We start from the raw sequence: 17,335 nt of genomic DNA, 5'->3' as shown, positions 1-17,335 counted from the left end.
AAAATGTTCAACTAGTAATGGCGGTAATCTGCGATTTACATTTTTTAGCTGTAATGCGACATTGTAGCGGACAGATCGGGCACTTGGCACATTTTTGGGACCACTGACATCTATACAGCGATCCGTGCTATAAAAATTCACTGATTACTGTATAAATGTCACTGGCAGGGAAGGGGTTAACGCTAGAGGGCGATCAAGGGGTTAAATGTGTTCCCTCGTATGTGTTTCAAACTTGGGGGGGGGGGTGGAACTGACTAGAGGAGACATATCGTTGTTCTAGCTATTAGGAACAGATGATCTGTCTCCTCACAGAACAGGGATTTGTGTGTTTACACACACGTCCCTGTTTTGGCTCTCGTGCCCGCCAGTCATCGTGGCCACGCGCATCGGCTCCCCCAATGTGCAGCGGGTGCGCCTGCTATAGGCATTTAATAATACATGAAAATGCACTAAAAAACCCAAAACATGCTTTAGCAGAGTGCAGAGGTTATATTATGGGTCATCATTAAAGAGATCCGGTCACCTGAATTATACTATTACGTTTCCAAAATGGCTATGGTGGCGGCAGCAGAGGGGTTAAAGCAAACCTGTGCATTGACAATACAGGGAAAAGCAACAGATTTTCTCTATGGTCTCTCTCCCTCCTGTATGCAGTACATGTTTACCTCTCCTTTTGTTTTCTTGCTGCTCCATTCAGTTCCTGAGACAAAGAAAATGCCCTGGTACTTTGGGTATGGAGCAGCATGTGACTTATACTTTTTGCCCAGAGCTGTCACATGGGGGTGGGCAGGTGGTCCTCAGCCCCTGTGAAAAGACTCCTAGCTTGCGCAGGATTTCCAATTGTTGCACAAAGGTAAATGTATGCTGCTGGGAAGAGGGGCATTAACGTGTTCCTGTTTTTCCCTACATGTGCAATTTTTCTGCTGCTGAGACTTGTAGTTTCCACTACAGTATGTTGGTCACAGTGGGTCGCTTGTACAGCAAGTCCTCCATTGAGAAAAGCCTTGCACCCTTTTTCAGAGAATAGAAGGCATTCTGTGACGTTTATCGGCACTACCTCCATTCACAGAAGGTCTTACAGTTTGCGAAAATGATCCCCTTTCCCCATAGTTCAGCTTAAATACTTGTCTTTTAAAATTCAAGAGATCAATTCTGAATTCCTGTGAAGTATAAAAATGACAATCAATATGATTATATGTACAAAATGTTTTTTGTATTTTTAGAATCTATACCCGAGTCTGACTTTAATGTCTGCCCCCTGCACAGCAGCACCCATAGGGCAGGAAGTGTCCACTGTCTGCAGAAGCTTTTTTTTTGGGTGGGGGGTTTGCCCTGCACAGTATGAATGCTCTCATAGCTTAACAGAATTCCTTTGGGGGGGGATATAGCAAATAACTGTGCATCTTGCTTTTACTCTCAAGTTGAAATTTAGGGTCTCTGTATGATAATAATTGTAGTAACTGGACTTGGATGCTGACCTTTCCCAGAAAACCAAGACTTCCAGCGATATTTCATGTGTATTATATATTTCATAACATTTGGCCACACATTACATTGCACAGACTCTGCACATTTCCCACTGTATTTTATTTTAGCCAACATGTAGTCCAAGGGTCTACCTAAATAACGCATTCCATTCATATCAGATTGTTTGAACGTACCCCATAGACATTAGTTAGTGGGGACTGTCATAGTTATTCTGGTTGAAAAAAGACACAAGTCCTAGTTTAACCAATAACCTAGTTATTTTAGTATCTGTAGGCAGGGCTGCTGATAAGGCAGTAAAGCTAGTCGTTCTGTACTGTGCCTAGGCCCATCGGTTCGAATGGGGGGGGGGGGCACCTGTGGAGCAGGAGGTCTGGCTGTACTGTCTTATTGCAAACATCGATCCTCTTCTGCCTTTGCAGCGCTGCCAACTGCTTCTCTTCTTTCCCACCTCTGACTGCACTGCAGGGGGATTGGTTCTAGCACATGCATCTGCTGTCTGGTCCCCCCTTTGTGCCCATTTCTCCCCACATCGCTGCCAGCATCCCTTCTCTCCCACCGGCAGCTGCTGCCGGCACAAGGAGATGTTTCAAGATGGAGAGCGAGGAAAGGGATATGCCATTTACTGTTCTTTTCTGAATGAACACAGAGAGCGACCATTACCAATAACTCCTGTGTCCATTCATCGGTAAAGTATAGTAAATTGTGTTTACTATGCTTCATTTGTGAGTGAGCAGGAAGCCTCGAAGCGCTTCCTATGCATTCATCTGTGCAGCTGATGAATTCTGCTACAGCAAAAGGGACTGATAAATCTATGTCCTCAGTCACTTTCGGGCAAAGGAAGTGGGTCCTGTCAGGTAGGCTGTATGGGGCCCCTTGATTGTAACAGAAGCCCTGTCTGTAGGCAGTGCATAACAAGCTTATAGTAAATCCAAGGACAATCATGTATTAAATTGTAGTTCACCATTTCATATGTTTGGTGGCTAAATTTTTTATTTTATTTACAGCCTTTTTCATTTACTTTCATCTGGTGATCCTGCCAGTAACACTTCTTGTCCTAGGATAACATTGCTTACTCGCTGTGCTGTATCAATGGAGAAGCAAATACGTCACCCACCCCTCTCCATCTTCATAATTTAGGGGAGAGCTGTCCTGTAGTCCAAGGAACGGAGCTGCATTGACATTAAGGCCTCGTACACACGGCCGAGGAACTCGACGTGCCAAACACATCGAGTTCCTCGGCCAGTTCAGCCCTGAAGCCGCCGAGGAGCTTGGCGGGCCGAGAGCTCCCATAGAACAACGAGAAAATAGAGAACATGTTCTCTATTTTCTCGACGAGTTCCTCGGCGGCTCCATCGGGCCGAAAGTGTACACACGACAGAGTTTCTCGGAAGAATCCGGCTCTGACCGAGTTTCTTGCCGAATTCTGCCGAGAAACTCTGTCGTGTGTACGAGGCCTCAGTGATGTATTGCCATTTTACTACAGGAAGTTAGGAGATAACTGGATTTCTGGGAGAATCCCAGGCATGGTTTTCAGTATCTGTAACAGAAGTTTAGTGTTGGGGTTTACATGTCTTCCAAACGTCTTGTTGTAGGCATTGTGTGGGTCCTTTTTGGTACTTTGCACTTGCATCTATTTTAATACTTTTAATCCCGACTCTTATAAAGCACTCATAGATTATGGGAGTTGTAAGCAAATAAAAGCATTCTTCTAAACAAAGGGAGATGTTTTATTGTGTGTTTTGCCTTACGGGATTGCTAGATAGATGATTCACTGCCGGGTCTCTTGTAGATGTTTTGAGTGCTTGTCTCACAGGTAACACTTATAGATGGATCCTTCAAGAGAACTTTTAGGCCCCATGCACACGAGACGCTGGTAAAGGCGTGTTCAGAGGCAGTTGGACAGCTTTTTCAACTGCCCCTGAACACATTCAATGTTATCCTATGTGTCCATGCACACAGTCATGTTTTTCAGCATTTTTCGGCAGTTGCGTTTATCCTCATTTTTTCAGAAGCAAAAAAATGGGTTCAGACGCAAAACGCGGTACTGGCGTTTTGCGTCTGAAACGTGGAAACTTTTGTGATTTTGTCTATAGGCGTTTTTAAAGGTGACCTATTATTTTTTTTTATTTATTTTTTTTACATTAGAAATCTCAAAACTGATGGCAAATGATGAAAAAACATAAAAAAAAACATAAAAAAACTAATTGGTTGCATTGCATTGTAGACAACCCACAACTTGTGGCAGGTGATGTGGCAAGTGGACAATTCACAACTTGTGGCAAGTGGACAATCCACAACTTGTGGCAGGTGACGTGGCAAGGTGATGTGACCAGGTGACGTGGCAAGAGGATATTCCACAACTCGTGGACATTCCACAATTTGTGGCCAGGTGACGTGGTCAGGTGACATGGCCAGTGGACATTCCACAACTTGTGGCCAGGTGACGTGGCAAGTGGACAATCCACAACTTGTGGCAGGTGATGTGGCCAGTGGACAATCCACAACTTGTGGCAGGTGACGTGGCAAGTGGACAATCCACAACTTGTTGCAAGTGACGTGGCCAGTGGACAATCCACAACTTGTGGCAGATGGCGTGGCAAGGTGATGCGGACAATTCACAACTTGTGGCAAGTGGACAATTCACAACTTGTGGCAGGTGACGTGGCAAGTGGACAATCCGCAGCTTGTGGCAGGTGATGTGGCAAGTGACACGCTAAATACAAGTACACTGCTGCTCTCTCAGCTGCTACTCACTCTGGTCTCACAAAATGGCTGAAATGGTTAAATAATACTGTTTTTTGAGCTTAGGGAGGGTCTTATGATGTTAACTAAACGCAAACACGGTAAAACGCAGCGAAATTCGCGGCAAAACGGGCGTTTTTAAACGCCGGTTTTAGCCTTTAAAAATGTGTTTAGCAGAGTTTGCACCGGCGTCCCGTGTGCATGGGGCCTTAATTGCAAAGTTGCTTCTACTTATATAATTGTCTTGTAAAAAGTACAGAATATAATTACATGGAAAGGAAGCGGGGGCTGGGAGGCAGGGTGGAGGTTTCCCCCCCAGGCCATTCCAACTTATAAGCAAAACGACCGGCGGGAGTCAGCCAGGGGCATGGTCGCGGAGTCCAGCTGCACACTGTGGCTTCTGAGAATTGTAGTCTACACAAGCACCTTGTGATTGGCCTACCAGGGTCATGTTGTCACGCTGTGGCATTCTGGGACTCGAGTTCACGCGAGCGCCGTGCGATTGGCTCGGCGGAGCTGGCCATATGTGGATGCGGCCAGGCGGGGCTGGCTGGTCTGACTGGGTGATCGTATTATCATCTTAACCACTTGCTGCCGGAGTCACGCTTCTCTTGCTAGTGCGTTGTGGGGTTTCTCTCAGCCCACCCCTCTCTGTTTTGCTTAGCTGTCTCATTGATTCCAGCGACAGTGCAATTTCTTCAGCCAGTTTTTCTTCATATTTTTTTAAAGTTGTTTCCTCTATAGCTGTCAAGGAAACAACGGTGGTTTATTCGTTTTTTGGGGGTTCTGCGCATACAAAACACTTAGCTGAGACATTTTTTAAAATATGTATTTGTTTTGTATCTGTCAGAACACCCCCCCCTCTCTGTCCGCCTGTCTCTGTCAGCCCACCCCCCTCTATCAGGCACAGCAGGGGGCACCGTGCCAGCCACCCACCCAACCACTGACCCACAGCAGGGAGCCAGGCACCAGCCACCTTCAGCAGGGAGCCAGGCACCTGCCACCTTCAGCAGGGAGCCAGGCACCAGCCACCTTCAGCAGGGAGCATTGTGCCAGCCACCCATCCACTGACCCACAGCAGGAAGCCAGGCCAGCCACCCACAATGACCCACAGCAGGAAGCCAGGCCAGCCACCCACAATGACCCACAGCAGGAAGCCAGGCCAGCCACCCACAATGACCCACACCAGGAAACCAGCCAGCCACGGTGACCCACCCACAGCAGGGATTCAGCCAGCCAGTTACAGGAGGCAACCAGCCACGGTGACCATCCACAGGTCCATCGGCCAGCAGGACCCACAGGTCCATCGGCCAGCTCCCAGCAGGACCCATAGCATGTGGGTCCTGCTGGGAGCTGGCCACGGACCTCTGGATCCTGCTGGCCACTGACATGTGGGTCCTGCTGGCCACTAGCCTAGGGTGACCAGATGTCACTGAAAAAATGGGGGGAGACACATATTTTGGGAGATGAAAAGGCTGATTGCCCCAGAATTGCATGAAAGAGAGATTTCCCCATTGGGGCTTTTAGGCAGCAAGAAAATATTTTGGAAATAACGTTGTATAAATTTAATATTTAATGCCGAGGATTTCGGATATCACAGAGGTACAAAGGTACAAAGGGGGTCACAGGATGATAACATTATATAGGTTTAAAAACATATGACATTGCTGGATGCAGTAAGTATGACATGATTACAAAATATATTTTTTTCTTTTGACAGTAGGAGGCTATATGTAATAATATATAGTAGTGAAACCACATGAGCAGTGCTGTAGCACTGACGCGTTTCGACCAGTTGGGTCTCTTCAGGGGGCTGGGATTTCTAAAAAATATATGTAGAGAGAGTATAAAAATTACATAGAATCAAAATTGAATGGGAGGACATAGGTCAACACACATCATAAAGAATTAGCCATAATAATTTCATAATTACCACTGAGGCAAAAAAATGGGCAATGTATAAGGCCATGGGGTGGACCACTGGGGCCCAGGCTGCCCCCACCTCCCAACAACGAGCGGCCTGACCAGAACAGCTTACAGGGAGCCGCATGATGAACGCCCCCCAAGGGCAGCGGAGGAGTAATCCTACAAGAAAAACACCCATAATGAACCGTGGTTGGATTAGATATCCGAAATCCTCGGCATTGAATATTAATTTATACAACAACGTTATTTCCAAAATATTTTCTTGCTGCCTAAAAGCCCCAATGGGGAAATCTCTCTTTCGACCAGATGTCACTGGTTTCCGGGAACAGTCCCCGGACTGAGAACACTGTCCATGGACCAAGTCTGTCCCTGGTTTTGTCCCATGGGTCCGCTGTGCCCATTCGGCTGCCTCGGAGGGGAAGTACCGCCAGATTACACAGAGCGGGGATCTCTTGCTTACCTGGCAGACGCTGTCATACAAAGTCCGGCCTCCTTGACTGGCTCCTATGATAGACCGCACAACGATTACGTCCATCATAGGAGCTGGTCCAGGAGGCGGGACTTCGTATCACATCGGCCACACTGGGTAAGCGGAAGATCTCCGCTCTGTGTAATCCGGCTGCTCTCCTCTCCTCTCTAATCCTCATGCACTGGTGAGGCTGCGCTGATGGGCACTGGTGAGGTTGCATGTATTTGGTGGTTCAATGGGCCACTTGACTGGACTTGCCCCCCAGGTCTTAGGCTGCCAGCCCTCCCCTGAAAAGAAGTATACATTAAAAGAGAAGCAGAAGTGCTAGAAAAGTGTGAGGCAATTTGAAGTCTCGGAAGATAGATGATAGTTGAGTAAGCAATGACATAGCAAATGGTCATAGCATGGCTTTGTTTTGCCTTTGACAGTAACCTACTTAATACTTAATAATCTTAATCGTTTTGGCAAGAGCCTCTAAGAGCTGTTCTTTGGGAACAATTTTTTTTAATTTACAGCCAACAAAAACCCAGAGGCTACAGCAACTTCCTCTCAACTAGAGAACACAGAATCCCCCGCTACAGCAAGGTCAAACACCTATAACTATACACTGCTCAAAACAATTACAGTAATACTTTTTAATCAGAGTATAGCATCAAGTCAGTTAAACTCCTGGGATATCGATCAGGTCAGTTAAGTAGCAGAGGGGATTGTCAATCAGTTTCAGCTGCTTTGGTGTTTGAAATTAACAGGTGCACTAGATGGACAACAATGAGAGGACCTCTAAAACAGGAATGGTTTACAGGTGGAGGCCACTGACATTTTTTTTTTTTCCTACTCCTTTTTTTTTTCTAACTGTTTTTTTTACTAGTTTTGCATTTGACTAGGGTCAGTGTCACTACTGGTAGCTTGAGGCGATACTTGGACCCTATAGAGGTTGCACAGGCACTCCAACATTTCAATATGTGCCATTGACAGGTTTGCTCAGACTTTAGGTCATGACACAGTAGGGGTGCAACGGATCAAAAAACTCACGGATTGGATCGATCCTCGGATCAGGAGTCACGGATCGGATCATTTTCGGATCAGCAACATTGCCCCTACATTAGTAATACTAGCCACTAGCCAGTAGTTTAACATTGCCCCCACATGACATTAGTAATAATAGACAGTAGTATAACATTGCCCCCACATTAGTAATAATAAATTCAAGGTACATCTATAGCCACTCTGTAGTATAACATTGCCCCCACATATTAGTAATAATAGCCAGTAGTTTTTGCATTGCCCAACAATCATGATTCAACTCACTGTACTTGCAGTCTTGCAGATGCATTCAAAATAGATCGCGGCGCGCGCTCTGGTAGGAATAGCAGAGGGGTGATGACGTCGGCGCGCACCGCCGCCGGGTGTACCAAGATGGCCGACCGCTCCGGAGCTAGGCCGAAGCCGCGGTCTTTCCTAAGGCCACGGCGGGGGTGCGCTCTGCGGATCGCAGTCTGTGCCAATCCGAACAGGTCGACCCGTTCGGCTAGCGGATCGGGCACAATCCGTTGCACCCCTATGACACAGGAAAGAAGTTGACCAGCTGAGGGTAGCTGATGCAGTGTGTGTGTGCGCTAATGAGATTAGCTGGTCAACTCCTTCCTGTGTCATGACCTAAAGTCTGCTCAGGAAGTAAGGCAGAAGTAATTGAGCTGTGTGTTTAAACAGCCATAAAGTCAGTGAGGTAAGCGTGTAGTGGAATAAATGGAAAGCTGTTTTATTTTTGCAAAAGAAGTACATTAATGCTATATTGGTATGTAGGTAAGCTGGAACTTATAAAATAAAATAAAGGTGAACTTGACCTTTTACAGTATAGGTAAAGCCTGTTTTGTTCCCATCAGGCAGATTTTCCCTTCACTTCATGTCCCAGAGATGCAGCAGGTAGGAGGATATCTCTCCAAAGCAAGGCGATATCCACGCTCGGATCGCTGTCACCAGAACAGGTTTACTCATTGGAATATTTCCCCTCCTGTTCCTGTGACAACTCAAAAATCTTTTTTTTAACAAAGATGGTGGTTAACAGAAACAATAGTGACGGTAAACATCACCAGCAGGGCCACAGACAGTAATAAAAACATGACAGAGGTTCACATACAATCCAAAACTAAAAGAAAATGTTTTTTAGCTTTACATACACTTTAACCAGTTAAGGACCAGCCACCGCAGTTCTACCACGGCAGGTTGGCTCCCCTGGGTGAATCGCCGTAGCTGGACTTCAGCCGCTTTTAAGAGCTCTAGGGGGCGCACAGCGTGACAACGGAGACAGATTGCGTGCCTGGCGGCTGCAATGGCCGCTGCGTTCCCACAATCGCTCCTGAGAGAGACCGAACGAAGATCTCCGTTCTGTCATGAGAGAGAGGAGACAGACCCGCTGTTCATACTGCTTATGAACAGCAATCAGTCTCCTCCTCCAGGCAGTCCCACCCCCCACAGTTAGCTTCAGGTCTTTTTCACATTTGCATATCTGGAGACAAATCTTTCCCTGCTACTCTGCAGAAGTGCAGCAGCTCTTTCAGTTTGCATGGGGATGGCAAGTGAACTGCTGTTCAAGTACAGAAGGAAACCCTTTATTGAATGGAGATCTAGACTTTGTGCCTTTCCAGGACCTGAACGCTGTTGTTTTTATGCTTTCCTGTGTCATTTTGGTTTTATGCTTCGGGCCATTGCCTTGCTAAAAGACTTCTCTCTAGTCTCCGGTTTCTTGCAAATTGCATCAAGTTTTTAACCAGGTTTTCCTGTTTTTCGATCTTAACAAACCATCTAAGGCTTACTGCAAATAAGCATCTCCACAAAGTAACGCAAATACCACCATGCTTCACATTAGGCTTGGTGTATTTATGATTGTGTATTGTTTTGTAGTCTGGTAAGACCAAAACTGAGCTTTGTGGTCGTCAGACCAAACTCCATGTTTTTTTTCCCAGTTGATTCCTGAGCCCTCCGTATTCAGATCATAGAACATTATTATTTTAGTTGACTATAGAGCCTCCTGTACTCTGACTTCAGCGTCTCCTGTACCTATTTTTTTTTTTTTTTTTCGTTCAGTCAGTGGACAAAAAAAAAAAAAGATAGATAGATATAGATATAGATAGATATAGATAGATATAGATATAGATAGATATAGATAGATATAGATAGATATAGATCGATTTAGATATAGATCGATATAGATATAGATATAGATCGATATAGATATAGATCGATATAGATATAGATCGATATAGATATAGATCGATAGATATAGATAGATATTACAAAGTGATTCCTACATCCACACAAGTGAGGTTGATGGAGGAATTACCCCTGCTGGTCTCCGCTGTCAGAATACGATGATCAGCAGCTGTAGCCAATTGGATAAGCCACCAAGCAAAAGTTTCCAAGCTTGTCCGTTCCACAGAAGTTGATCTAAGTATCAGATGAGGCTTCCACCCATGGATTGGAATCTGGCCTGTCCCCGCAGAGTCACAGCTGTGCCATACTCTCTGTGCTCCAAGGACTATTGAGTGACCTGGAAATTTCTTGTATGTTTCACAAAGCTGCTTGAAGTGTTTATTTCTCTTTTTTGGTGGGCAATGCCACAACACGGATTCACCAGAACCTGGATTTTCCAGATACAGCACGTGTGTATTTATGCTGTACTATAATCACTTGAGCACACACAAGTCGTCTCCATTTAACTAGTTATGTGACTTTGGAAAAGAACTGGCTGCACCACGGATTGATGTTTTTCATATTAAAGTGATATTAATCCCTCCGTGTGTTTTTTTTTTTTTAAGCACTTTCGGGAGGTGATTTGATCACTTAAAGTGGTATTAAACCCAAAAACAAACATTTGTTATATTGCAACTTACCAATTCTCAGGCCCCATACACACCATAGAATCCATCCGCAGATAAATCCCAGCAAATGGGTTTCAGCGGATAGATCCTATGGTGTGTACACGCCAGCCGATCTTTATCCGCGGATAAATCTCCCCTGGGATGGATTCCAGCAGATCGGATATTCGCTGACATGCACAACAAATCCATCTGCTGGAATCCATCCCAACGGATGGATCCGCTGGTCTGTACAGACTCACCGAATCCATCCGTCCGAAGGGATCCCCCGCATGCGTCGTAATGATTTGACGCATGCGTGGAATTCCTTATATGACAGCGTCGCGCACGTCGCCGCGTCATAATCGCGGCGACGGCGCGACACGTCATCGCCAGAGGATTTCGGCGCGGATTTCAATGCGATGGTGTGTACACACCATCGCATGAAAATCCGCCGAAATCCACGAGAGGATTTATCCGCGGAAACGGTCCGCTGGACCGTATTCGCGGATAAATTCTATCGTGTGTATGGGCCCTCAGATGTGGTGGCTGTATCAGTTTTCATTTTTAAGGCTTGCTTGCTTCTATTTTCATCTGGTAGTAAGTCTGTTTTTCAAAAGAACAAGCTCTCCAGCAAAATGCAGAGGTTAGAGATGAGACGCACCATTTTACCACTAGCAGAGATGCTTACAGTGATAATTTTTTTTTTTTTTACTGTAAAACCTTTATCCTAAAAGGAAAAAAAAAAAACAGTTTGCTGTAACTGCGTATAAAGTATTAGCTGGAGTTTTGCTTCAATTTGTTAGTGTATTTAAATCTAATACATCAACCACTCCCCTCCTCCCAGACTGGCAATACTGCTGCCCAAAGACGCCCCTGTGCTCTTTTATCCATAGTGGGTGCACTCTAATACAGAAGGTGTGTTACTGGCCAGATCACCAGGTGAAAACAGAAGGGGAAAAGCCTAAAAGAAAACTATTGCAGACATCACATCTGATTAGGGTTGCAGCAATACCACCTTTTTAAGACCGAGTACAAGTACCGATTACTTTTTTTCCAAGTACTCGCCAATACCCATTACCGATCCTTTTTTTAATGTTGTTTGACAGTGGAACTGATTTGGTGTGGACTGTGTCAGTATTTTTTTTTTTCAATTTATATATTTTTTTTACTACAATGCTTTTATTTGTGAGGGGTGGATGGTGTCAGTGTTTTTTATTTTTTTATTTTATCACTCCTGTTGGGGGGGCTCTTTGGTGAGATATTGGTGGTCTAAACAGACCCCTGAAATCTCCCCTTTGAAACAGGGAAAGGGACGAAGGACAAGCAGTCCATAGTGCCTTTCGCTACAGCCTCAACTGCACTGATTACGATGCTCAGTTATTGACTCTGTTAATTCAGAAAAGGAAGGAGCCGGTAAATTACAATTTACGGCTCCTTCCTCTACTCTCCATTCTAAAGGATCCAGGACAGGGGGGGGGGGGACCAGAGGAGGACCCATGGAGCAAAGAGGGAGGAGGCTACTGCTAAGAGGGAGAAGAAAATGGGGAGCTAGGGAGCAGAGAGGGAGAAGGACCCGGTGAGCCAGAGAGAGGGGCGAAGACCCAGAGGACGACACAGGGACAGTTGGGGGGTTATCGGTGCGGTGGTGGGGAAGTTATCTCCCTGTATAACTTTTAATAAAGAAGCTGACAGCCGCCAGAGGGAGAGGAGGAGAAGCGGCTGTTGGAAAAGCTATACAGGGAGATCATTGCTTTTAACTGCCCCCAGCGCTTCACCAATCTGTGAGGCTGCCCGACCCCCCTGCTTTGCTTGAGGACGCCTGGTTCCATACAATAGGTATCGGATTAGGCATCGGAGCATTTGCACGAGTACCGGTGCATCCCTACATCTAATGATTGATGAGCTGCAATATATTACAGCCCTCCAGCTGTTGTGGAACTAGATTTTCCATGAAGCATTGCAAGGCTGGCAAATACAATTACTCCTAGAGGCATGATGGGACTTGTAGTTCTACAACAGTTGGAGGGCCCCAGTTTGCCTACCCCTGCCCTACACTATATAAATCAATTCAAACACACAGCCCCATAGTATAAAATGGCAAGGTGCTCCCACTGCTTTACACCTTTTCTATGCGGATTCCCTGCATCCAATTTGCATAGCAGGAGAATGTGACTGGTTCTCTATGGAGCCGGTACACATATCTTCGAAGCGGGTCTGGTGCATTTTGCAGGAAAAATGTGTGCCTTTTGTGGTCCAAGTTTGGGCTGAAATCAGACCTGAAACTGTGTACCAGCACCCACCAGAAACCTGCTGTGCAACGGATGTGGCTCATATGTGAACTGAGCCTGAAGAGCTGGAAGTTCAGGAGATATATATAATATATATTTTTTACTTAAAGCAAGAATGCAGGAACAACCGAGGGGTCCACAACATTTGGCCAATACAATGATACAGATATCACATAACAGTGTGATATCAATGTAAGTCTACTGATTTGGGATCATTTCGGTAGGGAACAGTGTTGCTTTTGATCCAATTTATTGTTCAGTCCTCAGTGTATGTCTATAATAACATGTTTCTTCTTTAAAGGGTGAAGCTACTTGCAAAAACATTCAAGCTGAGGAATACCTGGAATGTTCGGCCAAATTTCAGGAGAATGTAGATAATGTGTTCAGAGAAGCTACGCTCATTGCACTAAATGGCATGAAAAAAGAACAGAAGATGAAAAAGAAGAAAAGGAGTTGCCTGCTTGTCTGAGACTAGCACCGTCCTTCTCCCTGCCATCTCCTGACTTCCCCGGGACTGTCATTCTAAACGTACCTGGACTCCTTTTATTGTAAATACATTTTGTTTTAATTATTATACGAGTATTTTATAATACAAGCCCAGTCTGCTGGTGACTCATCTGAAACATTTTAACTTGAGGACTATAAGTAAAGTTTTTCTGAGTCTTCTCAGGCAGTGGTTTCCTATGAAGGGAGGTGGATGTTGTCTCCGCATCTGTTCTTCTTGCATACTGAGTCGTCTAGAAACCACATTGCTACCAAGGCTGAGGATCTCTGGCTGGCTGGAGTTACCCTAATGCCTTTCATGCCCATGACTGCAGAACGGGCAGAGTAAAGTGCTAGCAGCTATGGCATTTTTTTTGTTGTAAATATAAGATAACAAATATACCATACCAGAAATAAAGATCATGCCTGAACCTCACATTATTTTTGGTAGCTATTGATCAATACGAACTGAGTTGGAACACTCAAGACCCTCGGGTTGTCTTGTTATATGTGCACATATTTTTTCTAGAAACAAAATTGGCTTATATTTATATTTGTATTTTTAAACATAACAGGTGAGTATTGGGATCTTTCTTCAGATACTAGAAGGTTTTACAAAACATAACACACTGAAGGGCTGGGTACTTTCACACTGAAGCGCTGGCGGTAAAACGCCAATATTTTTAGCGGCGTTTTACCATTTTGTTTGCCGCGATTTTCACCCGCTAGCGTTGTGGTTTTAACCCCCGCTAGCGGATGAAAAAGGTTAAAACCGCCCACAAAAACGCCTTTTTACAGCGTTTGCGGGAGGGTTGGAGGCGTTACCAAATAGTTTTTAATGGGCAGGGGCGCTATAGGAGCGGTATTTTTACCGCGCCTCAAAGATGCGGCTGGCAGGACTTTTTTTTTTTAGCGGCCCGCCAGTGCAACGCTCCAGTGTGAAAGGCATTCACACTGGATAGAAAGGAGCGACTCTTTCCGAGCGCATTGCAGGCGCTATTTTTAGTGCAATAGCGCCTGCAAAGCGCCTCAGTGTGAAAGCAGCCTAATTGTCAATATTTCGGTGCTGATTAATCCCCAGGGACTTCAAGGTCTCCAGCATCTGTGGTGGCGAGTTCTCTGCTGCCAAGGGGCAGCACTCTAACCTTGACATATTTTTTTGTGTTGAATGGTACATGGAACTGGAGGAGTTGGAACCTCTCATGAGAATATGCAAAACTCCCAGGAGGTGGAACAATGATAAGGAAATCTCACTTAACGGAGCTCACAAGAGATCTAAGAAGCCTAGGGAAAACGGCCCACCCGACACTTATGCTGACCATACATGGATTAGCAGGAACCAGATTAATTTTGATCCATGTATGGCTTTTCCCATTTAAGAGGAGTTGATCTAGTGATCAACTCCTTGCAAACGGGACTGTTAGTATATATTTGCTTGATCAGCGCTTGTAAGTTAATTGGGTGTAGTGTTATCTACTGTATTCTGGCAGCAGAGGAGTTCCACTGCCATAATACAGTAACGCAGCAGCCAGCAGGATTCCCCCATCAACCTAGAATGTGTGGATTGGGTAATCGGTTTGTTTTGGCTTTATAAATGATGTAGTAGTCTTTTATTGGTAAGTGTAGGGGGGAACAGCATAGGCTGGCTTTTAGCATTAAGGCTGGTGCACACTGGCAGGATATCAGCCAGTTCAACAGAAACTGACATTTTGGCCAGTGTGTACAGCAGCCTGTCTGAAAGAGCTGGCCTAACGTCTGGCTTCAGTCTAACTGGCATGCTGGAAAACCAGCATCATATCAGTTCTGACTGTTGTGTTCTAGTGGGGAGGGGGGGGGTACTTCCTCCTGTCAGAACACAATAGCTCAGCTGGAAGATTGGTGAACTAAAATCACACAGTGTGAGTACAGTGATCTACTTGTGAGCGCATCAGTATTTTTTTTTTTTCATCCAGCCTGCTGGGTTGAGCGATTTTAAAAACTGCTTGTGTGTATCAGGCGTAACCGACTTATTCAGCAAAGATTAGTAGCAAGCAGTTTTTAAATCATTGACTTGTTCTAACAAACTGAGGTTGCTGTTTAATTTTATCTTCAGTGCTAATTGTGCATATCTACAACAGCTCACTGTCTTCCTCCCTAGACAAGCTTGCCCCCTTCACCACACACAGAATCAGGCTCTGACCGCTATAACCTTGACAAAGAGATGAAACCAGAAGTCTCTGAAAACGTAGCCGCGCTCTTGAGTGTCTGTGGCATAAGACTTTAACCAATATAAATGTGCCCTCCCAAAATACTATTCCTGCCTCCACACTGCCAAACGGACCTATTTCTCTTCCGTTCATGGACAGACACAGCAGCATTGACCTTGGGGTTATATATCCTTCCTTTCAGGCAGAAAAAAACAGCACTTCAAGTGTTAAAAACACTTCTCCCAGTACAGCACCTCCCAGGGGGCGGGTCCCCCGGGTACATCCCACTCTCTGCATCATGCAGCCCCAGTTTTTTTCTGCCTAGCGTTAGGAGAGGACATGGCTCCTCTGGGCCCATGTGCTCTGGAGGTTTTTAGGCAATTTTTTTTTCGCTTTTATTTCATTTTTTTCCTGCATTTTTGGATCCTGGGATCTACAATCAACTGCCGACTGGGTGACAGGCTGGAGCTTCGATCCATGTAATCCCCCCCATCGAGCGTGTGCCAGCCTTTAGCTACGCAATGGGCTTTCCACGACATGCCCCGTTGCTCCAGGGGTGGCCGGTGAGCTATATGCTACAGGGCACACATATGACCGGTCTCTATGGCTGTGTCACAGTGTGCCGGGCCGACAGCCATGCCGTATCTGCTGCGGACGTTGGGTCTGTCTGGAATTCCTCCAGCCGGTGGTCGCAGGATGGGAAAGTAGTATCCCCTTGCCTTGGCATGGTGGTTCAGGTGGTGCATTCCCGGGGAGGTCGATCGAGGGTCCGCTCTGCTTTCCTCTCTCCCTCTCCCTCTCTCCCTGTTTTCTGGGTGGCGGCTGTGAGGTGGGGGTCCGCCTGGGGGGCTCCGTTAATACCGGGGGGGCTGTGCTGCTGTGGGGTGCCATTTTTTTATGTCCTTTATGGTGCCGTGTGTGCTGGGGGGGGGGGCCTGCAGGGTCTGGTGATTTTACTGTGTTTGCTACTGTATGTTTTAAAACACGTGTATGGCCGCCATTTTGCCGGTGACATGGCTCTATTGAATCGGTGGCCATTTTCTTGTAGCCTGCATGCTGTTTTTCTGCATGTTGGCGGCCATCTTGGAAAAGTTTTTGGCCTCTAGTGACTAGAATAACAGCACCAAAAGCTCTCAGCACACTTCCTGAGGGACGGCACAGCACGGGCAGCGTTCTCAGCAGCACTACAGCCTGGTAGGGTGGTGAGTCCCCTGCTCTCTGTTGTGTCCGGGAGGGTGGCCTGTGGGTCCTGCCTTGCAGTTCTAGGGCGGCATATACGGTGGGTCAGCATGGCGTCCGAACCGGAGGCTTCTACCCCAAGCATGCCAGAGTTAACCCTTAGTGCCCCTGCGTCCTCAGTGGATGCTATGACGGCAGTCCTTGAGGCGTTTGTTGCCAGGATTGAAGCGGCGTGTGGCCAGAAGGGGGGTAAAAAGCGCCCCCTCACTACGCCTTCTTCTGGGGATGTCTCTGACACGGAGTCAGGCCCTGCTACTGCAGCTGGCCCTGGTTCCGTCATGTCAGATGATGCAGGCTTAGCCCACACGGACAGTGAGGATGACTCTGCTTCAGGGTCAGCATATGATAAGGCGTTTGTTGGAGCTCTTATCACTGCGGTGCGGGATACTCAGAAACTTGAGGATTCGGTGGAGGCATCAGACATGGTCCCTTTTGGGTTCTGCAAGCCACCCCGCACCGCGAAAGTGTTTCCTTGTGTTCCATATCTGGACAAACTGTTGTACAAGGAATGGGATCGGCCGCAGAAGGTTTTTGCAGTTCCAAAATACTTTGCGGTCCGTTACCCCTTTGAGGAGGACTTTTTAAAAAAGTGTGTTTCTCCTCCGTCAGTGGACCTTTCTGTGTCCAGACTGAACAAGGCCACCACGTTGCCTGTGG

General features: G+C 46.2%; 1 protein-coding gene across 2 annotated transcripts in view; it reads left to right on the top strand.

Annotated features, from left to right (window-relative positions):
• The window catches only part of RHOF (ras homolog family member F, filopodia associated), an 81,934-nt gene extending 68,245 nt beyond the window's left edge, over positions 1-13,689 (top strand). For both annotated transcript variants that reach the window (XM_040346972.1, XM_040346965.1), the window contains exon 5: positions 13,072-13,689. In XM_040346972.1, coding sequence (XP_040202906.1) covers positions 13,072-13,239 — 168 coding nt within the window. In that variant the 3' untranslated portion in view covers positions 13,240-13,689. The remainder of the gene's footprint in view (positions 1-13,071) is intronic.
• The last annotated feature ends 3,646 nt before the right edge of the window (positions 13,690-17,335 follow it).

Source organism: Rana temporaria, chromosome 1 (assembly GCF_905171775.1).
Source record: "Rana temporaria chromosome 1, aRanTem1.1, whole genome shotgun sequence".
Classification (NCBI taxonomy): Eukaryota; Metazoa; Chordata; class Amphibia; order Anura; family Ranidae; genus Rana; species Rana temporaria.
Note: the sequence above shows the minus strand (reverse complement) of the source record. Positions and strands in the feature narration are given on the sequence as shown.